This window comes from Python bivittatus, unplaced genomic scaffold (assembly GCF_059951505.1).
Source record: "Python bivittatus isolate LINGU-HERP-01145 unplaced genomic scaffold, Pbiv_v1 ctg000610_np1212, whole genome shotgun sequence".
Taxonomy (NCBI): domain Eukaryota; kingdom Metazoa; phylum Chordata; class Lepidosauria; order Squamata; family Pythonidae; genus Python; species Python bivittatus.
Genome location: NW_028277088.1, coordinates 14,612,776 through 14,636,765, shown reverse-complemented (window position 1 = coordinate 14,636,765; position 23,990 = coordinate 14,612,776). Strand labels below are relative to the sequence as shown.

General features: G+C 37.9%; 1 protein-coding gene across 3 annotated transcripts in view; it reads right to left on the bottom strand.

Moving 5' to 3' along the window:
- EPC1 (enhancer of polycomb 1) overlaps positions 1-22,861 on the bottom strand; it is a 56,254-nt gene extending 33,393 nt beyond the window's left edge. The window contains exons 1-2 of one of the 3 annotated variants that reach the window (XM_025173621.2): positions 22,706-22,861; positions 21,813-22,028 (exon numbers count right to left, since the gene is read on the bottom strand). Coding sequence is in view for 2 of the 3 variants with exons in the window: in XM_007438938.2 (XP_007439000.2) it covers positions 6,985-7,137 (153 nt within the window). In the remaining variant the exon portion in view is untranslated. Of the gene's footprint in view, positions 1-6,984; positions 9,869-21,812; positions 22,029-22,705 lie in introns of those variants that run through there. The other 2 variants (XM_007438938.2, XM_007438937.2) reach the window with 2 other exon arrangements.
- Between the last annotated feature and the right edge of the window lie 1,129 nt (positions 22,862-23,990).

Genomic DNA, 23,990 nt, shown 5'->3' with positions numbered 1-23,990 from the left:
AGGGGAGGAATAAGAAAATCATAGTTGAATGGAAATGTAATGATCAAAAAGTGAGACTGAAAGGTTTAAGAACAAAAGACAACATCTGAAGTGGTTTAAGGATGGTTTGTAAGGATAGAAAAAGCAGAGTGTTGGTGTAAACTAGATTCCATTATTTATTTTTAAATCTCCAGGCTTTAATTTCTTTAGCTCACTATTTTTTACTCTTCTTCTGTACTTTGCAGAATACTGTGTATTGCAAAAGAAAATAGTGTGATGGTTTTCTGTAACAAAGCCGCATACTATGGCTTACAATCCACAATAGCTGGATTCAGTCAATATGCCAAACCACATTACAGCTTCGCATGAGGAGCAAACTCAGTCATCGTAATAAACTAACACTACTTATTTACTGTTATGACTTGTTTTGTTATAAAACATTTTGCAAAATGTCACCTTTATTCCAGAAGTAACAGTTGGTTGACTGTTTGACACTAAGTATCCACATTTGGCTGAAACAGCAACAGAATTTTTTATTGTCTGGAGCTTTTAACACATACCTCAAGTTGTTACATGAAACGGTAAGATCAATCCACAAACAAGGAGCTAAATGTCAAATCTGCACACAGAAGGAAGAAATTTATTGTCTGATGTTCATAGGCCTCCATTTATTTTTTTATTATTGGGTTTATATGTCGCCAACTCTGTACAACAAAATTAAAACATCCATGGTATAATATAATATGTAAGTAATAAGCATGCATGGTTAAATTTAAACAATATCAAAACCACAGATATCAAAATGTCCACAGTAAGAAAAAACAACCCCAACCCCCCAAAATTATAATTATCACTATACCAATCACACATGATATAAAAGAAAACCACACAACTAGAAATCAGCCAACACCAGTAAGATGACATCAATCACTAAAGGGCTTTCAAAACAATTCAGTTTTTAATGTTTCCCAGAAAGCTACTACATGGGAGGGGTAAGCCTGATAGTCAAACGGAGGCTATTCCACAATATTGGGACCATTATAGCCATTGTCTTTGGCTTTGCACCCCCAAATCTCACAAAAATGCAGGATTGTCAAGAATGTTTTACTTGTGATGAATATACAAGGTGTGTCAGTTCTAACTGGAGAATACAGTCCTGGAGCCACCTCAGCACAAAACCATAAAGGGCTTTATAGGACATAAAGAGCACTCTAAAACCTACTGGCCGCCAATACAGGGCCTTAAGCACAGATAAAATGTGTCTTTGGTAGTTACCACCTGTCAGCACATGGGCTGTCATGGTTTCTACCAGTTGCAGCTTTCAAGTAGTCTTAAAGGCAACTCCATTTGTGATAAAACTTATTTCAGGATATATTTTCTCAGTGAATGAGGGCTGCACATTTAGTTTTTGAGGATATTGTGTAATAATACTTTATTTTGTTGATGTTAGTCTTGTGAATGTATCATACCATCAGGGAATGGTAACACCAGCCTCAAAAAGAGCAGAAGTCCACCAACCGCTGACGAACTCTTCCATGGATCAGTGGATCTTCCAATTACCACCCACTGTTTCATTTCTGCAGCTGCTCTTGCAGGAGACTGATTCTCTCAATTATTTCCAATCTAGATTCAGCCCTAACTTAGGGAAAGAATCAACCATGGTTACCCTGGTTGATAACCTCCTGTAGGAGAGAGAGGAAGAATGACTCAGTTAATTTATTTTGATCTCTTAGTGGGTCTTGATCAAATGATCCTCTCTGATCATTTCTGGAGTTGGAGGTTGGAGGCACTGTGTTACAGTGGTTCTGCTCCTGCTTGTAATGACATGCCTCAGACAGTGTTACTGGCTAACAGTGTCAAGGCACTCAGATAGCCATGATGCCACAAGGCACAATCTTGTTCCCCATTCCATGTAACATCTATATGAAACTGATGAAGGCAGTCATCAGAATTTTCAGATGGTATCATCAATATGCTGATGATATTCAGCTTCATTTCTTTGTAACATCTAACTTGGGAGAGGCTATACATGTCCAGAAGTAATGACTGAATGCAGTGATTAGACAGAGGAGCTAAACTGCTAAATCTTGCAAGCAGAAACCCTGTTGGTTGGTGCTGTCTGGGTACATACACTGCTGAGTTTGCCTGTTCTACATGGGGTTGCACAAATTCAGAATGAACATGTAAAGTAATTTGGAGCTAGAGTCATCAATGTCACTGAAAGCCTAAGTGATCCCTAGGGCCAGAAATAGCAATTACCAACTTTGATGGATATATCCTTTCTTGGATGGAGATAATCCAGCTAGTTTTTCATACAGAGGTAACTTCATATTCTGATTATTACAGCAGGCTGTTACACTTGGTCTAGAAGTTATAGCTGGTAAAAATGTGGTGAATAAGTTTTCCTGTGGGGCACCTGCCCTTGCATTTATTACTTCACTGCTAAAACTACTGCAGTGACTGCCAATTTGCTACTGAGTGAAACTCAAGCTTTTGTTTTTTAACATATAAAACTCTAAATATCTTTGTATAAGTATACCTGATTCTTTCAGTGTTACAGTTCTGTTTGATCCTTTAAAAATAAAATAAAAAATAAACATGGTCTATTTGGTTTGGACTCAGTTTGTTGTATGAACCTTGCCAAGTGTGATTCATTCAATAACCACGGTGAAGCAAAGCATGATTTAACATGTGAATCATTGTTGTCACACAGAGTAAAGCTTCAACTTAACACACAACTGGGGGAAACTAGTTCATTACTTCTTTGCATACGCTGTCTAGCTTCCGAATAGAAGAGGAGAAGGCATTAGGATGGAAGCAGTCAAGCAGGAGACATGATGAATTAAAATCCTAATACTGCAACTGGAAATGCTTTTTCTGCACAGCAAAAATGGATAATTGATCTGTGTGTTCCACAACCAAGAAGCCTCATTTATTCAACTAGAGACCTATTTTGCATATTCAAATTCTTAAATATTCATAACCTTCTCCATTCCATATTCTAATATAATAGGAAAATTATACTGTTGTTGAGGCTGACAGTAAATTCTCCAAATAAAGAGTATCAGGAATGGTTCTATATTCTATTGGCAACTGAGAATATCTGATCTCATATTATTTATCTGAATTAAGCATAAGTCATCCCCCTTGAAATCTCAGTAGATTTTTCTTTGGCAGCAATCCTGTTTATGTTGAGGCACAAATAGAAGTATTTCACTTAGAAGCTATAAATAACTAAAATCAACGAATTATTAGATGTTAAATAAGATTTCAAGAACTGAACATAAAGCTGTATTTATACTGAACGATATGTTAATTAACCCTTGATACTATTTTTTTTTACACAAACCAGAAAAACAAATTTTGAATTTCAATCCCTCCCTCCAGTAGTAAATATAGGTGACTTGTGTATCTAGTAATTTGAAAAACAATAGGGCTTCTGAAAAATGAGGGGCTTCTATTTAACTTGGGAATTCCTAGGTATGCAGATTTAAACATTAAAACATGCCACACTATAGAATACTGATAACAGCCGGATCTATACAGGAGATAAGAAAGCCTGTGGAAATCAGCAGCAACGTAAAAATAAATAAATAAGACAATGGTCTAAAGAAATCAGACCAGATTATGGTTGAGAGGGTTCACATACAGAGGTCATGTTGGCACATAATGAATGATAAGCCAGAATGTCTATTTTATCCAAGGTTACTATGCACAAGTAGTGTACTAATATACAAAGTCTGTTAACTCCTCTCTACATAAACAAATTAAACCAATCAGATGCAGATAATGTATTGTGAAATTTAAATGCAGGATCTTGATTTCTTGTTTTCAAAGAACCATGTATTTTCTCAAATTTATTTTTATTTATTTATTTATCATATTTGTCATTGCCCATCTCATTGAAATGACTCTGGGAGGTTTACAGCAAAGATAAAATTCATTAAAATACAATATAAAACAGTCCTAATGATGACGACTATAAAAGCATGGTTAGAATGTCTGCTGTAAACATCCAGAAACCCCAAAAGATACAGGCCAGGACAAAAGCAGTTCCTCTAATTCTAGATGAAAGAGTAAGACTTGGGGATGGGGGCAAGGATGGGGGAGAGGAGTTCAGAATCAAGTGCATCTTTTGCTGTTATAGTTATGTGCTCAGGAGCTGATTCTACATAACTTAAAAGGAGATTATTTTGGACAGAGGCAACTAACATTTGTGGATACATTTGGATTTACTGTATTTATTCTGTTTGTATACCACCAAACTATGAAAGCACGTCATTGCCACTATCAGAAAAGGGCTACTACAGGGACTTATTTATCAAACATCTACAATAAGTTGGGTTGCCTGTGGCTTTCATTTACCAGAAGGCAAATTACTGAAGCTTCTCTTTGATACATCCTTTATCTTCCTTCTCCTCTTTTACCTTTTCTCTGGGCTTACAGGCTTACCTCAAGAAAAGCACCCAAGTTACAGCCAACTTGTTTTTTCTAAGCTGGCTAAAAATTGGTCTTCTTGGAAATAAAGATGGCACTAGAAGTTCATGTTTTGCAGTGTACCAGTTCTCCCACTGTTTTAATTAAAATAAGGGCCAGTAAGGTGCCTGCTGGGCCCACTGCTTTCAATGGTAACCATTTGGAAGTTTTATCTCTTTCTCACTCCCAATTTTTTCTCCCAAAGTAGCCTGACCAAGATTACTGAGTTCTTCTTCCAGATTGTCTGTGGACCTGTCCTCTTAGGAATATACTGCAATAATGTGTTGATGGCCCATAATTGTTTCATACTAGTATCTGTTTGGTTACATTCTCATTAATTTACCTCTAACTATAGTTACAGTAAAATCTTGTATTCTCAGTTTATTCAGTAAAATTCTTTAATCCAAATATTGTGTCCATATGTATCAGGCAACTATCAGTCAAATATGACTTATATGTTTAAGAAAAATTCTCTTTCTTGCAAGCAGCACTTTTTAAAATTATGCCAAACTTACTGAACAGGAGTTTCTTTACATTCCAAATTGTTATGCAGTCATTACTGTCTGTTATCTGCTTAGTTCAGACAATTCCCATTTATTTTGAAGGGAATTCACTTTTGCATAAAGGTTTTAACAACTTTTGGACTCTGTCAGAGTTAAATGACCCACAACTAATTTTAGGTGTACCTAACTTAGCAAAGGTTTAGGAGTATCCAGCTTGTAATTTTCTATGTGATTTATAAATAATTCTATGCAAGATATAAACATTCAGAGCCTTTTACGTTTGCATTCTTTTTGTCTTTTCTTGAAGTTTTTACTATCTTCTACCAACTATTGGTCTTGATCTGCATCTCCTCCTTTTTGGTCACTCTCACTGATTTTTCTCTCTTATATATTAGCTGTTATGCACTCAAGCACTACAGTTTTTTTGCACCAATAAATCCTTTCATTCAGCTCTACCCTTAGTTATTTTAAAATGCAATCCCATGCAACCTAACTTGTAAAAAAGTCTTACTGAATTTAAGAGTCTTAATATCTCAGTAAACAGGTAAAGAACTACACTATCAGTCCACCAATTTCTGTCAGCAGGATCTGAAGCCTAGTGACTCAGTGAACCTCTTGTTCACAATTCTCTATCTATCCAATGTGGGCAGCTGCACAAATTCAGGATAAAGGAAACACAACCCCACAACTCAGTTCACAAAATTTAATATTAACCCAGGAGTCTCAAGAAACAGAGGAGAAAAACTAGAACTTTTCAAATTGATATTATGCGTGTTTACTCAAAAATAAGTAATTTTATTTATTAGGTTCCAAATATGCACTACTTGGAAGCAGAATGTGCATTTACTTCACTTTCACAACACTATAACATAAATGAGACAAACATGTTACAGTTCAGTCTTTAAACATTTCATGCCAAGGATACTGTGCTACAGTCAAACAATTATGATGCATATATTCATGTGTTACTGATTTTTCTTAAGTAAAAAATGATGAGTTTATATGATTTGTCTAGTTCTTTTAGGTCACCTAAGCTATGCATTTGTTAAAACTTTATGCACTTCCTATGTGCCGAACAAATTTTCATATTCTGCATTTTAATAAACTTTATGGTTAATGTTATTACATAAAAAGGTTATTTTTCTGAAAAGTATTTTATTAGATGAACAATATATGTGACTCCTAAGTACTGTTTGCTTTTATTACTGCTCTCCTCAAAATTGAATTAGTGTCAAATCATGCGGGCTTCATTCAAAGAAAATAGGTGAAATAACCAGACTAATTTAATTTTTGCTTTTTTTCTTTACTAGTTGAGTAGTATATTTTTAACAAGCCAATTTTATTTGGGGAAAAGAGGAGTCTATCTCCAGAAGGCTCTTCAGTTAGAAAGCATCGACCAGTAACCAAGTTTTTCATACTATTTTTGGTCTTGTAAACTAAACAAAGCATCTTGTTTATCCCTATCCATACAGCTCAAGAACCTTCCTTCCTTACTATAACTCAGCTGGTAGCTACAGAACTGACAGCGCCAAATCCCAGACAGGTAAGAAAGCAAAGCCAGGCACGCTTGGAGCCTGACCACTAATTACAATACAAAGACGCCACCTAGCGTCCAAAGGTACGGAACTTCACCTCCCGCTCCGTTAGAGCTCGCATTCTCGCAGCTGCTGCGCTATTAAGGCCCAGCCCAACGAACTAGAGGCATAACAAAATGGCGGCTGCCCGCCGCGTCACGTGACCCCCTTTGTGCCTTTCGGGAGGCTGAGGGGAGCCCGGCAGGCGGCCTTGGTACTCGAGCCGAGACAGACGGACATCTCAGGGGGGCCTCCAGAGGGAGAACAGACGGGGCTATTAGGGTTCAACATCGCCCTCTTCCCATGGGGGGAGGGGAGGAAAGGGGGAGGAAGCGGGGAGAAAATGGCGGCCATTTTGTGCTTGCGCAGAGGCGATGGTGGGGGCCTGGGTACAGGGCGATGGCGGGGCCCGGCTCGGCCGGAGTAGGGACGGGAGGGGGTCTCTCACGTACCGACTCCTCTTCCTTCTCCATGCCCGTGGGCATCTGCGGCACGGCCCGGTTGATCGAGGCATACTCGGCCAGGTCGGGCAAGTCCTCGCAGCGGAAGACGGGAAGCGGCTTAGACGCGTCCAGCGCCCGGGCCCGGAACGACAGTTTGCTCATGTTAGTCGTCGGCGGCTGCAACTGCTATGGCGGCTGCTGCTGCTCCGGCAGAGGGGGGGGAGGCAGCGAGAGCGCTCCGAGCTGAAAGCCGGACCCCGCCGAGAGCTCTCATGGAGGGACCGGGGCTCCCGCGGCGGGGCGGGGCTCGCTCCGAGGCGGGTCCCAGCGGCGCCGACTGGCGCGGCCAGGCTAGGGCGCCGGTTTCTCTCCTCCGCCGCTCCGGGTCTGCTCAATACGCCACGGCCAACATGGCGGACATTAAACCTCGACTGGCCGCCTCTTTCAGCCAACCCCAGCGCCACAGCCATTCCCACACTGCATCGCGCAAAAGCGCGGGCACGGGGCTGCTGAAAAGAGCGCGCGGCGCGGGCACGGCGAGGAACGGGCACGGAAGAGCGGCGGTTTTGACTCTCGCCGGGACGAAGACGCTCCCGTCTCTCCCCCGAAGCCGAAGCGGTCTCTTTCCTCGGGTGCCGCGGAGACACCGACCCCCCCACGCGCCCTCACACACCGGGAAGGGAGCGAAGGAGGGATGGCTCCATCACTGCCGCCTGGAGGAAGGCACGGGAGAAAATCCACGCCTCAGCCCTCGGAAAACCGGGAGCATCTCCTCCGGCCCGAGCCCCTTGCAAGAGGGAGACAGCGGCCGTGCGCGGCCCGGTTCTGTTTAAACGTACTGCGGCAGGGAGAGGGTTGCCGCTCAGTACTCTCGCTAAATCCTATTTTCATTTCTTTCCCGGCCACTTTGTTCTCTCCTCTGGAAGACAGGGCTCTGTGACATCAAAAATTCTATAGAATTAACTGAGAGGAATGCAAGTCTATTATACACACAGGTATTTAAAACTGCAGATTGGATATTTTAAAGTTAACAGTTCCCAGCAGAAAAAGTCGGTTATCTCGAAATTGTCACCTTGTTCATGGAACATGCATTTTGAAAGAAATGATTACAACCATCAGGGTTATAACAGTACTGAGGATTTGGGGCTGCTGGGGCTGGAGAATTTCTTAACCTCTTTCACTTTGCATCCCCCTTCTTTTAGGTTTATCCTATCCACCACTTATCAAAGCAAGCAGAACTTTTTTTGGACAAGCACTTATAAACCTCAGGCAAGCTTCTTAGATGCAACTTCTGCTGCAGCCTATTTTAGCAGGATCATTAAAGAACTAGACCGTGACATTTTCAGTCTAGTTATTTTTTTAAATTATTTTTATTTACAATCCACTTCAATCAATGGACTCTGAGCAATGTACAACTTCTCAAAACCATAATTTGGGATGAAAACAGACAATCAAAATTTAAAACCATAAAATAACCAATCATTCAAAAATAGGGGATTGATACTTGAAATGCAGTGAAACTAATTTGTTTGCAAGGATAGCCATAACAAGCCTGCCCCTAGGGCTGGTTAGAATAGCCAGCTTCTCACTTTCTGAAAACTAGAAGATGGTTTGTTTGAATATCTGGGGGGATACTATTCCAGAGGTGGGGATGGAGGTGACTGAGAAGGCATATTTCCTTTGCCCCTGGAAGAGACAATCTCTAATTAAGGAAACACATGAAGAGCCCACCTTGCTAGATCTTACCCGACAACAGATGTCATCAAGAGAAGGCAGTCCTGCAGATATCCAGGTCTTAATCATGAAGGGCTTTAAAGGTGACAGCCAGCACCTTGAATTGCACCCAGAAGCCAACTGGCAACCAGTGCAGTTCTTGAATTACAGGTGTTACATGGGTGCCTCAAGGTGTACTCATAACTGCTTGAGCTGCTGCATTTGTGGACTACCTGTAACTTCCAAATGCTTCTCGAAACCAGCCCCATATAAAATGCACTGCAATGGTCCAACTGAGAGATGTCTTGGGCATGAGTGACAGACAGTGAGTATGGCCTAGGATTCCAGGAAAAGGTGACAACTGGTGCACAATATGGAGCTGTGCAAATTTCTCTTGGCCACAGCTTGAGCAGGAGCCGTGAAACCAAAGAAGATTGCCAATTTGTGAAGCAGTTGTTTGGGCAACTGAAATTCTATTTGGAGCTAAAAATGGTAACTCACTGGAATCACCAGGCCTTCAAACCCAGAGCCATTCCATCTTGCTGGGATTGAGTTTTACTAAAGAACAGATGAGGACTGGAAACTCATGACTGGATTATACATTTCAGACTCCAAGTGGGGGCTTATAGAAAGAATACTTCTCACTTAATAAAAATCCAATGCACAAAGATTACATAATGCATATAGAGGCGTTCAAGCTAATCTACAATATGTATACCATATGTATTTTATATTCGATTTTTCCATCTATAGAATACCAAGGTAGCTAACAAAAATAGAGGAACAAGCAAAACAAATGGCTGGTTGTAAAAACAAGAATTCAGGAAGACTAAGTAACAAGATGGTGGCAAAATACTGATTGTGGAAAGTATTACAGTCTTGTTCAATAGTTGTAACTAAATTTCTGTAGGATCCACATTCCCTTTTCCCAAAAAAAGTTTGCTTCTGCATGTTTTGCAACTTGCATTTCTTCTAAACTTGCCATAGTAAATATATTAACATTTAATACATTTACTATATATTCAGGTTTGTTTTTTTTGCTCCAGACAAAAATGACTACTGCTCTGAAAAAAATAACATTTACAGGTTAATTAACAGGCTCATACACTGTGCTCTATTTTTCTTAGCTGTGTTTTATTAACTAAACTAGAAATGGCTAGAATTTGGACAACATACTCAACCAAAACCTAACAAGCCATATTGTCTTCACTGGTATATAAATCAGGCCAGTCTATCAAATGTTCTCATGGCCCATACTGCAGCAAAGTGTAAACATTTTACAAGAACTACTGCCTGTTTGAAAGCATAATCATACAAACCTTTTACAAACTTCTGCTACATGGACCCATTGCTTCCTGTATTATGAAAATATGTTACAGCTGCGTAGCATATTTATTTATTAATCAAATTTATATGGCTGCCCATCTCACAAAAAGAGACTCTGGGCAGTGTACAGTAGCCCAATATAACAATAAATATAGTTATTAAGAATGTTAAAAACTATTAAAACAAACTAAAACAGAAAAAGAAAATAATAGGTGAAGGGATGTTAATAACAGACCCACTTCATTAGTTCACCTGTCCCCTGTGGTCCCCAGGCCTCCTGACATAACCAGGTCTTGAGGGGCCTTCAAAAACTCAGGAGTGATGTGGCTGATCTCATCTCTGGGGGGAGAAGGTTTCACAATGTGGGCGCCACAGCAGGAAAGGCCTGCTGCCTAGGGCCCGCCAAACCTAGCTCCCTAGACAATGAATCTGTAACTTACCCGTTCTGCTAGATCTAGTGGGATGGGCAGAAGAAATAAGGGAGAGGCGGTCCCTGAAATAACCCAGTCCCATGCCATGAAGAACAGTTCTAAGCACCTTGAATTGGACGCAGAAACAAACTGGTAACCAATGCAGCTTGCAAAGCAGAGGTGTAATGTATATTCTACCAGAAACACACATAACTGCCCGCACTGCCACATTCTGCACCAGCTGAAGTTTCCAGATACTTTTTAAGGGTAGCCCCATGTAGGGCACATTGCAGTAGTCCAATCAGGAAGCAACCAGGGCATGAATGACCATGAGTTAAGGCCCTTCGGTCCAGGAACAGGAGCAACTGGTGCACAATATGAAGTTGTGCAAAGGTCCTCCTAGCCATGACTGCCACCTGCTCATCGAGCAAGAGTTTAACTGAAGAAAAATGACCCTAAAAATATTAGTTATAAAAAAGGTACAATAAAAAACCTGTCAGGTTAGCCACAAGTATGAACAATTTAAGGAATTCTCTTAATAAATAAAAAGTAGCATAATTTCACATGCTTTAATCAATTTCCATAATCATGTACATTTATTTATTAATCAAATTTATACACTGCCCATCTCACTGTATAAGTGACTCTAGGCGGCTTACAAGTAAAGTTACTTAGAGCTCAATTACATACATTGCTCAATTATTAATAGTTTAGGCAAACTCTTAAAACTAAGAAATAATTTCTTGCATACTGAATACCTCCAGAGTCAATTTTTTTTTACAGTAGTTGAGGTATTTTTAACAGAGATGTTCATTATCTAATCATTCTAACAAATATCTTATTGCCTTTTCAAATAGTTGCTAGATTTTGTTCTTTCTACAGTTTCAGACAAAGTTTTCTTCATACGTCAGCTAAAAAGTTAGAAATTTAACTACATGTTATTTTACAGTGAAAAATAGAAAGATGACTTCACTGAGCATGCTTGCTTTTAGTACTCTCAACTGAAAGTTCGTTATAACTGAAAGTTCGAGTTATCAATCATGTATCATTCAAAAATTATTTTGGAAGTAGAGTGTTCTTTTGAAATAGTAGAGATTTGGGGGCATAGTATGTTGAGGCTCATAGGTGGAGGCCTAATTTAGTACAATTATTTCTATTACATTAAAGTTATACTCAATAAAAAAGTCACTTTTAATTAGATCATACAAACAACTACATTTGAAACAATTAATTTATCTAGTCAAATAAACCTAGGGATTCTCTTTCTCAGTAATCTGTTAAATAGTAAGGTCAACCATTATAATCCCCCCATTTTTAAACAAATAAAAATAATAATGAGAAGTGTGATATTGTTTTAAATTTTTGCCAATATCCTCAGTATCTGGCAAGTAATTTCGATTTCGCACACTCCTGACAAGGTCTTGGAGGATGCCCAGCAGTCCTTGGACCACACTTTAAAAAACACTGATATAAACAAAGTACTGTACTTTATAGCTTTAAATAGAAATATTGAGATCAGGTAAGTATTTTAATTCAGAGAATTCTTAAAGTAAATGTGCAATTGAAACTGGAAGTTTTCCTTCTAGATTTGGACAAACAGATTGAAAGAAAACATGGGACTTTGTTCTCATATGTGACAACAGCATTGAGACTTTTATATGCACAGAGGTGGGAGGACTTACAATTACCTATAATGGAAGAAGAGATGGTGAAGTTAATGAAATTGGCAGAGATGGCAAAACTGACTACTCTGATTGAAGAAAAGACTTTGTCTAGCTTTGTTTCTACTTGGAAACCACTTTTGGACTTTTTGCTTGAAACTTAAATGAAATTTTGATTTTGGGATTTGATGATCAGAACTGAATGTGGATATAGAAATATTGTGTGCTATTGTTAATTTTAGAGCAAGAGCTTAATGTATTTCATATTTGTATCTGTACCTAAGGAAGTTGGAAGTCATTCTTTTTCTATTTATTTCTTGTTTTTGCACTTTTAATTTTGCTTTTTCTTTTATCTTTTCTTTTTCTAATTTCTCTTTTCTGTGTCCTTATATTTTATCTTCTTTTTGAAACTTAATAAAGTTTTACAGAAGAGCAATTAGCTTTAAATAATGGTTATTAATTCAATTAATATTTTTGTTTTGTTTGTCTCTTTATATGCTTACAGGCATAATTCACATAAAGGGTATGAAGGAAAGGAGTATGGAGACCAGTAACATTAACCCATCATATAAGTAAAGTGTGACATTCAGCAAATGGTGCATTAATTTACTGTATTCATTCTACAATATATGAAGAATGATGCATTTTGCTCCAGATAGCTAATAGAGCTTTGTTCTCATGTCCTGTGAACAGTATCTCTCCATACTTCTTCCATGGAATCCTCCACAGACTTGATTCATTGGCCCCAACTGCAGTTCAGCAGCCAAAGTTAGAACATCGTATGAGGTGAGATTGCACACTTCCCTCACACAGCTGTCAGGCTACTCATAGGAGAGTATAGGTGTGAGAAGTCTTCTGGTTGACAGCCAAGTTGAGCTAAACACCCCTTTTGTGGGACGGCATTATGATGGAGATTGGCATGGGATGCAGGATCCTGGCTGTGAAATGCTCTCTGGATTAAGGAAAGATCTTTGAGCTCTGCACAGCTGCTCATTGTGAGTACACCGCAAGTGGCTGGGAATTGAGGAAGGAACTACCTTTGCTCAGAGTCATTAACACACCCTTTTAAAGAACAATAAACTTGACGAGCCTCACTTAACCACTTTGTTTTCTTTTCTGCTGCCTTAAAAGGATTAAGACCCTTCAGAAGTTATATTGTATTCGCTAGGTGAGCTGCCTTGTCCTTAGAGAAAACTTTTAAATGTGATTTTTAAAACCTTTTGAAAAATATTACTTTTTGGATTAAGCAGCAAAAGGATGCTCAGAATATGGACTTTAGAAAGTTTCACAACAGATTAAGGGCTCAGATGGACTTGGATTTATAATTTAAATGCCCACAAAGAGCTTTGAATTAACTAGAAGAAATTTTCTTATATGAAAAATGGCGATTGTTTTGAGTTTTTTCATTATAAGGGGACTTTGAAGGTTGGACACTAGAGGGAGCTAGAGGGTAAAGAAAATGGAGCAGAAATCTATAACACAAATTTGGGAATATTCATCTGCCAAGCTTTTTGACAAAATAAATGAATTTCTTGACAAGATTTACAGAGCATGTTGTAATGAAATTACAGAACAAGAACAAGTTGCAATAGATGATTTTGAAATTACTTTGAAGGGGGACTTAAATGTAACAAGTAATGAGAAAGATATGGAGAAAGATTTGGGCACACAAATGGAACTAATGGATGACTTATTCCCAAAAGGAGATATACAAATATTGAACCAGGAAACTGACTTGGATTTTTTTTTTTTTTACTGGATTTACAAACGAGTTGTTAAGGTTCTGAAGGACTTCATTAGATTTTTAAAACCTTTTGAAAAATATTAGGACAAACTTTACTTATTGGATATACAAACTTTACTTATTGGATAAAACAAAAGGACAAACTTTACTTATTGGATATACAAAAGAAATCTGTTAAAGTTCCGAAAGATTTTTGGCTTGAAACACAGATGAACAGAAAACTAGCTCTAGGACTCTTTTTGAAGGGGATAAAAGATATTTTTAAAAACTCAGGGAAGGAATACAAGGTTGGCTTATTTGACCAGGGCTAAAGGAGAAAATAGTTACATCTGGTTGCGCTTACTGGACTTTTGCTGACAAAGAATGCCTGATGAAGCGTTTGGATTTTGTTTTTTTTAATTCAATAGATAAGGGGTGAAGAAAGCTTATGTTGTATTTAGAGATAGTGATAAGCTATTAAGATTGTCTTTACTTGCTGGGATGAAGGGGGAAGTTACTTCTTTTCCTTTCTTTTTCTTTTCCTTTTTCTATTTTTCTTTTTCACACTTTTTTTTTCTTTTGTATTTTTCTGTTTGTATTTTTGTAGCCTGTATTGGCTTCTATTCTTTTCATTTATGAATAAAATTATTTGAAAAATAATTGTGTTGCCTTGAATTTTTTGAGAATATGCCTGTTATTGATATACATACAGAGAGACACACACAGACACAAGGACTTGGCAAATCCTTCAAAGAGGTGCTTTGTATGTGTTCAAGCGTATTATGAAACATAGCTTTTAAAAACTGTATAGTTCTAATAAGCATATCATGCATACACATTTGAAGGCTTGAGGGGAGCATTTCCAAGTTTCAGCTGGAGTAGGGAACCCTAGGGTGAAGAAACTAGGCATTACTCAGGATTTTTATCTGTAATTTTTTCTCCTGTCCTCTGTATGGAAGGTATCATCTTACATTTATTGTTCTTTTTGCTACATACAATGAGAAACCCCAGGACACAGCTGTACAAAGTTTCCATGTCTTTAGATAATGGTCTCCGGAATAGGGTTATGTAAACTGTGGCCCATCAACACCTCTTTTGCAGTCTCCAGAGAGCTGGGCAAAAAAACTCTCAGCCAAGTGTTTATTTATTTATTTTGAGGTGTTTGAGGTAGGCTTAAGGAGCAAAACTGGTATCTTAAGTATAGCAAAAACTTAAGGCACCATTTTAGAGCTTAAGAATGTGAAAAAGCTCCTAAAATTGGCATCTACTGTACTATCATTCAGACTGGGATCCATGGCATTAAATTGGAGAAATAAGCTGAAAATAAAGGAAGGAGAATATGGCCAAGGTACTGAACTAGAACAGAAGAAATAAAGTCTAAGTCTACTCTCAGTCCTGGAAACTTGCTTGGGTGGTCGGGTCAATTATTCTCCTTCAGGTGATATTACAAATGAATGGTAAAATGGAAAAGAGAGTAGTATGAGGATTGTCTTGAGCTCCTGAAGAAAAGGTGGGGGAAATTTAATGAATAGTTAAATAAAAGGCTAAAAAAGCATTAATACTCAATGTGGAGTACTTTGACTGGAAATGGAAGTAAAATTGGTAATCTGTGACTCTAGATAATTAGAATTATTAGGATAAAAAACTACATCTTTTCAAAATGATTAGGAAGCCAGAGTGAATTCTGGGATTACTAAAATGTGTTGCTTATATACACAGAATGTCTAATGGCATATAATCAGTTATACAGAAAGTATGTCTTTATGAAGAGGAACACCTTTTGAAATATATTAATTTTACAATTTTGCAGTATTAAATTGTGGCAATAACCTATTACCCCTAAGTCAGAATTATGAAGGATAATTGTTCAGAAGCATTTGCAGGTATATGCTCCTGCTTGACTCCACTCAAATACAGAATTAGCTAACCAAGAATAAAAATAGTATGTCTGAGCTGGGACCATAAGTGTCTGTAGTAAGCTGCAATGATGTCAAAATGACATGTGTCATGATGTCATCATGCAAATCACACATATGTGAACTGTATAATTATGCACTTGTCATCAATTTCCCCACATTCCCCCAAGGATGCCCTTAACTTCCTTTCAATAGGAAATAAGGTTTGTACCTACTCATGAATATTTTCATAAGCACAGCCAGTATCTCTGAATGCTAGATGCTGAGATGAACTGAATAAAGGACAAGTATTAATTCCATCTCTGCTAAAGTTTCTTTTGGCATCTTTGTTGACTATTATTGATTGTATGCTTGATTAGACGGACCTCTGTTTTAAACTGACATTTTTAGTCAAGATTGGATAATATCACTGGTTATAATTGAAAAAAGGAAAGATTATCTGTTGTAAGTCCAGGAAGAAAAGATGTTCCTGTTCAGATTCTAGTCAGCCACAGTTTTGCCCTCTCTCACTTTGTTCCATCTTTTCTAGCGTCGAACTAAGCCTCAGCCTCAATAGCGGTTTTCCTGTGTTTATCTGAATTACATTATACAATTAAATTCTAGTTGGTATCAGGGCAACAACAGTATGACCGGTATAGATTGATGCAAGAGACCCATAATTTTCCCCTTCTACCTTTCATTTTCAAGTTTAACTGAACTGATACGACAATATGGATATAATGACTGAACATTCAGTCTTTTTGAGAATCTGGTTATAGCCACAATTAAGATGTTTAGGGAGAAAAATCTCTTTACTTCTAACACAGCAGGTACATCCTGAAATTTTCTAACCAATTCATTTTTCCTCTAGCTCCCTCCTTTCCCAATTAGATGGCTTAGTTTTCAAATAAATTTACTTATACAGGTCTTCAATCATTCTAAAAAATGTAAGGCCTTCTTTCATAAATGGTTAGAGCTGAAAAGTGTATTCTGTGAAGACATAATAAAATTACACTATCCAACTAGAATTATCTATCTAGACAACAATATAAAGATCTGTTGCCTTTTCTATACTTCATCCCAATCTTGTTTTGGGGTACTAGGAATTATCTGATTATTTTAAGAATGCTTATTATCAATGTCTCTCAGCTTCTAAATAAATTTCTAGAGGGTTAAGATTTTTTAAAATAGTATAGTGACCAATTAGAATAGCAGTAATGAGAATACTATGCAACATGGAAGTCAAAAATATGGACCTGGGAAGAGTACATGGCAAAGACCAGCAGTTCTTAAAGTGTGATCTGGGGAACCCTGGTCCCCAAGACCCTTTTAGGGTCCACAAAGTCAAATAAATAATATTTTAAAATTTCTCAGTATTAATTTCTAATACTGTAAAGAACAATAGATATAACCCACATAAACCAAAGATATTCGGGGCCAATCATTTTTAAGAAGTAAAGGGGTCCTGAGACCAAAATGTTTGAGAATAATAATAATTTTTCTGCAGGCATACTTAGCACATTGGGTTTTTCTCCACAGCAATAAAAAACAGGACATTAAAAGTTGAGATTCTGAAGAATACATATTTGCACATTCCCACTGCTGCATAAATTTTTATATTTATGGAACAAATGATCCAGCTAGTGTAGCATCTCATATAGTATTTGATTACTTAGATTAAGTGTACCAGAGCTTGTCACTCACATTCACGCTTATTTAGTTAAGAAGACAAGCAACATAGGCTCTTTCAATGTGAACAAATATTCCTTCTATATTCGCAGCCATTTTGAACCCAACAATATAACTGAGCAGAATTTCATCATGAACAGTCACAGAATGATCTCATATTATTAAAATCTTAGGAAATAAAATGCTCTTCAGGATTGAGCAATAGAAAGTTAAATTCAGTGGGAATATGCATATAAGAACCTTTTTAACCTTTCTACTCATCTCTGTACAGGAAGGAACAGGAGGCGTGTACATGCTTCCTCTTGGAGTGCATGGAGAGCCTGAAGCTGCAGTTCCACAAACGCTTATCTAGAAATAAGTTCTACTGAATGCAATGCAACTAACTTTTGAGAAGATATTATAAGATTGCACTGTTAGGTTCTTCTGATCCAGATAATAGTGAAAATGGAACTATATAAGTTGAATACAAACAGAACTGCAATTTATCTCCTACCTTAATTATGAGCTATTGAATTAAATCACCTCAAATATTAGTCAAAATGACCAGAGGAGGTAAGTTCATGCCAGAAGTGCCACTTTGGCCCTCTGGTTGTTAAATGCTTGGAGGAATTGTGGCTAGATGGATCCCTATGTCCATCTCCATATGCCTTTTCTTTTGTTCTGCCTTAATCTGAAATATCTATGCCTAGTCATTTTGAAATGACAACTCAGGATAATCTACTTTTTGTTATTTTATTGCATATGTCTCACAGCAGATACAAAATGGTACCTTTTCAGTGTCAGTTGTTCATTTTACCAGTACAAGAATTATCAGTCTTTGAAGCATTCCTTGAACTAAGGCTTCCATCAATTCAGTTCAGAAAATAAATATTGACCATTATTCAGGAAAAAAAGTATCTTCAAAAACAGTAGCAAATGTAACTAGAATTTCATCAGATAAAAAAATACAAAAGCTGAAATACTTGTGGAAATACTAATGCGATAATGAAAGACAGATAATAAGTTTTTCAAATAATATTTTTAAATTACAGGTCCTATTCTAGAATCTCAGATATGTGCAGACTCATTAGTGCTTATGCAGAAGGAAAGCTAAACTCCAAAGTGCTATGAAATGTGAGCCATGGCAGCCTCTAGTTTAAATTAAATTCTGCCCAAGCAGAACTTTTACTTCCTGGATTTCTTCTCCTGCCATATCTAGAATATATGCCTTAAAGTATCATTTACTGTAACTTTAAAAATACCACTTTTCTCTCTTTTACATTAGCTTTTAATACTCTTCAAGTTTCTAGTCCTTTTCAATAGTTTTTCACCTTTCTGTTATCTCCACTGTTTTGTTCTTCAAATTCACTTACTTGGGAGCCCTGTGCCTTTTTACTCATACCTTTCCTTGAAAAAACACCAACAATCCATTAGAACTGTCTGTATTAAGTTCCTTTTCTGAGCTGTTCATACACAATCCTATCAATCTTTACCCCACATTATATATCCACAGTCAATTTGACAATTTCCCCTCTTCCTTCTTGTCATCACAAGTGTAGCCGCCATGTCAGTTATAATCTCTACATCATATAATTCAGCCTAACATGATGTTAACCAATACAGGATAGTAATTTATGTAGATTTATTTGTGAAGTAATAAACTGGACAAATTATTTTTTCTGTTGCATTTGCTAGTAAATCTAGCTTTCCTACTATTCCACCTGAAAAAAGGCTTTTAGCATCACATCAGTCAAGGATCTACTAATTGTGGTTTAATGAAATAGCTTAAAGAAATACCTGATTTAACTCATTTAAATGTTACATAAGTATGAACATATTCCACATTAAGCTGTTTTACCTTACTGGCCAGTACTAGACTAGACTCATGAAAAGTCTCAATTCCAAATGTTTTGCAGCCCTAATAACTAAGAATTTTTAAAAGGATTTAACAGTTAGTAAACCTCTGTTCTTAAAAACATAATCTACCAGTACGTTATGGGGTCTTCCTCATGCACTGCTTTGCACTCTCTGAAGAATGAAAGGTACACAGGTTTAACAAAGAGCAAAATTCTACCTTTTTGCACAGTTTGGTATCATGTCTGAATGCAATCCTTTCTGTCAGGATGGATTCAGGGTGGTGAGTAAACAGAAGTCTCTACCTAAACCTGGATACAACTAATTTTCCAAAGCCAAATATGGCACATTTAAACACCTTTCCTTCAAGCAATTGTGCTGTAGGGGCTGCACCCATATATTAAGGTAGCTGTTCACTGTATGGTGCAATCATATGCTGCACTGCCACATTTTATTGAGATGGAAGCTGCATGAGTTGCATTCCTAGATCTGTAAGAGAACATCCATGATTGGTCTTTTCAAAGAGCCATTGTTATTATATAGTGAGGCCATAATCGATGAAAGCATATTCTGCTTAGTATAAACAATTTTTATTCATATACTTCAATAAAAATAGCTTTAATAAGCTAAATATGCAATTAAACCATATAAATCCTTATTCTAGAATTTAGCTATGTGGTTTAACTAGGAATAATGTGATTTAACTAGTGTTAACTCTGAAACCGTCAAATACATTCTACACTATGGCATTTACTCTGTAAATAAATGTTGCTTCAGTATCAAGAAAGAACTATTTTGGAAGGAGATGTTTAATTGTGAATTCTAGTATTTTTATACATACACAACATCCTCTGTTTAAAAGTGTGTTCCATGTAAGTTAAATAAATTATTCAAAGAACTTCACATTAATTACACTAAGAAATTAAAAAGAAAAAAGAAAAAAAATTCATTCCTTCACTATACTTAAATAGATTCTTTAACCTGTTGCATTTTCCCAGATATTTTGATCATTTCAAACTACATTTATAATATTTATAAGGTAAACCCTTTTATTTTATGAATTGATCATGTGTAAATATATCTTTCTTGTCTTTTTTGCATCTTTTTGTTACTGTATAAGTTTACTAATGTTTGCAGGAAACAGGTATTTGATCCTTAATATATGTATATAAGTGTGTACATATGGTGTTTATGTACTGTACTCAAAATAGGTGAAAAACTGCTTAATTGTTAAGTTTACATAATATTTGTCTTTTTCAGCTTTATTTCCATTCGTAATTAAAACATGGATTAGCTACAGAACATTTTTAAAATAATACACTCAATTTTAAAGAAAAAAGCCAGTCCCAAACTGTTATTTGCTAGTGCTTTTTTACTCTTTTAAACAAAAAAGAAAGGGTTTAAGACCCTGCCAAGGATTATGAAAAATCCCTATCTGATAATGAATCTATAGCACAATAAAAACAGTCACTTTCTACAGAGAACATAAAATTGGTTTTAGCTACTAGAAAATCTTTTTTGAAGAAAAGAGAAAACCATGACTAAAGAATGGATTAGTTCTCCACATACCTTAGATTTTTTAAAGCTAGAAACAAAAATCCAAACCCTGCCTCTAGTCTCACAGAACAACAAAGGACTGTGACGACACGTCTGTTATGCTGTACACTGAACTTCATGTATATTGATTATTGTACATATTATACATGATCCAAACTATACTGCATGTATTAATATTTAAAGCTGTATTTGTTGGAAGAAAAAAAGGAATTATGATACAATAGATCAAATCTTGCCCCACCTTTCTCTACCCCCCTCTTTTCTTGGGGAAACGAACATAAATTGTTTAGGAGCACCACAGCGCCACCAACACAGATCAATACAAAACAAAAAAGATTTCCCACTGTGTACAAATAAAAAAAAGCCTAGAAAAATACCCAAAATTACAAAATGTCTCCTAAATGAACCTTCTCAAAAGAAGACCACAAAACCTAAATGAAGTACCGTCATTCATATTCTTTATATAAAGAAGGCTTTAAGACAAGTGACCAAAAAGGAGCTGATTGGTGAATAAAAAGGCCAATGTTTAGTAACAGACATAACTTAATATAAACGCTGTTATATCAATCTCCTCCTTCATTACATGAAGGACAGTTTCCTTGGGTAGTTTTCAACAAACCAACCCAAGGAGCCTTTCTCCAATTAATCTCAAGCTCAAATAAATTGAAGCACATTTCTTTATCAATGTATTTTGTTCCTCTTTTGTAAAAATATACATTCTGCTCTGGACATAATTATCCTCACTGGAGATTCCAACTCCACCTTGAAAAGATCTGCGTTCTTGGCAGTTTCATAAAAGACTCAAGTACAATATAAGGGTCTAATTTATTCACCATAAAGACAGTAACACAATTGTCCTTAATGGTCAAAAATAATGAAACAACCTTTGTCATAATTAATTAAAAGCGTTCATATCTAAAGGAAAAAGATACGTCTATATTTGATTCATGCATGTAAGACATATTTCGACGCTTTATATGCGTGTTTGTGTATATTTATGTTTATGTGTGAGAAGGATTAGAAAACTTACCTCCAAAGGAAGCAGCCAGCTGCCTCTTCACGACTGTAACAAAATAGTCTGTGTATAGTTTCTCGCTTGCAATCAGCCAGCTCCACGCAGCGAAAGAATCCTCCAACATCTTTAAAAATCTTCGCAAATGAAAACAGAGACTCTTTCCCATGATCGGCAGTCGCTTCCGAAGGTTTTTTCTCAATATCTGGCGAGGTGGGGGGGATTCGAGTAAACCTGAGAAATATCCAAAGATTAAAAGCAAAGGCAGCAGGAGCCAGAAGACTCTGGGGTTAACAACTTTGTAATGGCAAACAGGCGCGTTCTGATTGGTTAGGAGGGCAGTGTCCCTACACAGTCTGCACTATCCCCCGCTCCCCCCGCCCCTCTGCAGCCTGGAAAAAATGCAGAAATGCAGTGTGCCATTTTATACAGTCTCTTAAAACACACCCCAACGCAGCCAGCCACCAAATGTCCAGGCTTCATGTTTGGGGATCCTACCGAACAAGAGCCCAGAAGCTTTTCTAAGTCTCCTTCAGATCAACTGTCCTTGGTCGGGGGGTAGTGAGGGGGGGAGCGAAAAGCGCGCGCGCGCGCACACACACACACCAGTCTACCAGTTTTCATACAGAGATTTTGGTGTTTTTCCCTTCCCACCTTTAAGATTTCTTTACCTATTATGTTCAACTAAGAGACGCATTCATTCACCCTGCTCCCTCCCCCACCCGTTGCCTAAACGCCTGGTGGAATTTAAAGTGACCCCGCAAAATACTTTGCTGAATGGCACACCTCCTAAAAAACCTGGTTAGGCTTCAAACAAAATCTAGGACTTGGTATTGATATTGAGAGACTATCCAGAGAGCAAGGACGGCTTCCTTTTCATTTTTTTCCCCCTCGCCAAACCGTATACCTACCGCCATCGAGAGAGGTAAGGATATTCATTTCAACAGACACATCCTTTGTGATAGGCATCGCTCCTCCACAAAGACTATTTAAAAACCCCTCCTTATACTGACTGACAGAATTCGACCATGCTGCCCACAAACAAAATGGCTGTGGCACCGAGATATTTTGGATCCTCCCACCGTGCCCCTCTCCCTCTCCCTCACACTCCCTCACCCGCACACACCCCTCTCGCGGCCTCCGGGAAGGGGCAGAAATCCGAAAGAAACCAGAACCCGAAGTACAATGGACGCTCCAACTCCACTTGTCATCGGAAGGGCGAGGGACTCCCACAAAGCCCTGCCCTATCTGCAAGGAACCTTCTTTTTTTTTCTTTTTTCTTTTTTGCCGTTCCTCAAAACCAGCCATCAATCATTAGGACTCTACAGACTGTAATTTGAACTTCCTGCTTTACATATGTATAAGGTCTTTCACCTACGTTGGCAGGCTTTCCAATTAAGAGGGCTGGGAAATTTGATGCCCTGAGCCTCCATTTGTGAGCTGAATCAGGTACTCGGTTGCTGTATGAGCTGGTAAAAAACGTAGGCGAAATCTTTGGCCTAACAAAGGAAAAACCAAATGGCAAATCGGACAAATTCAATCTTTCCTTCTCCTTTCCCTTTTTCAAAGGATTATTTATTGCACAAGCAGGCAATTCAGAACCCCGGAGGTAGGGATACCTGAGCACTGAACTTTCTAAATGTTACTGTACACATTACACCTGCAGCTTGACATTTAAAAGGGCCAACCCTAAATGTTAGAATTGCTATGTAACTACTGACATCTTTGTTCAGTTCCCACCCTAGGACTTAGGTAAATTTGAGTCAGGCCTGACAAATGCCCACCATCTTGGCCTTCCCAATTTTAGGGCCCATCCTCACACTTGCCTTGCCCCACCACCGAAACGGCCTGCCTGCCATTTGTTGACAGGTCCTCACCACCAAGCCTCCATCTCAGTGCCGTGCTGCCATTGAAGCCGGCTGAACCTGGATTCAGTGTGGCAAGGAGGAGGAGCCTAAAGAAGGATGGCAGCCTGCAGGACTCCACCAACAGCCTGCTGTAGAACCACCTCCTCCATCCAGCCACCAGGCTCTGTGCCTCTGTGGCCATTTCGCTTTTGGATGCCACAGAGACTAGAACTTCTGGGCGACCAAAGGTTTTTTCCCAGGATCAGAGGAATATTGATTTTATGGAACACTTTCTATAAGATCACTATTCCTACCGGTGATCTTGTGCAGCCCGCCACTGCCCGCCTGA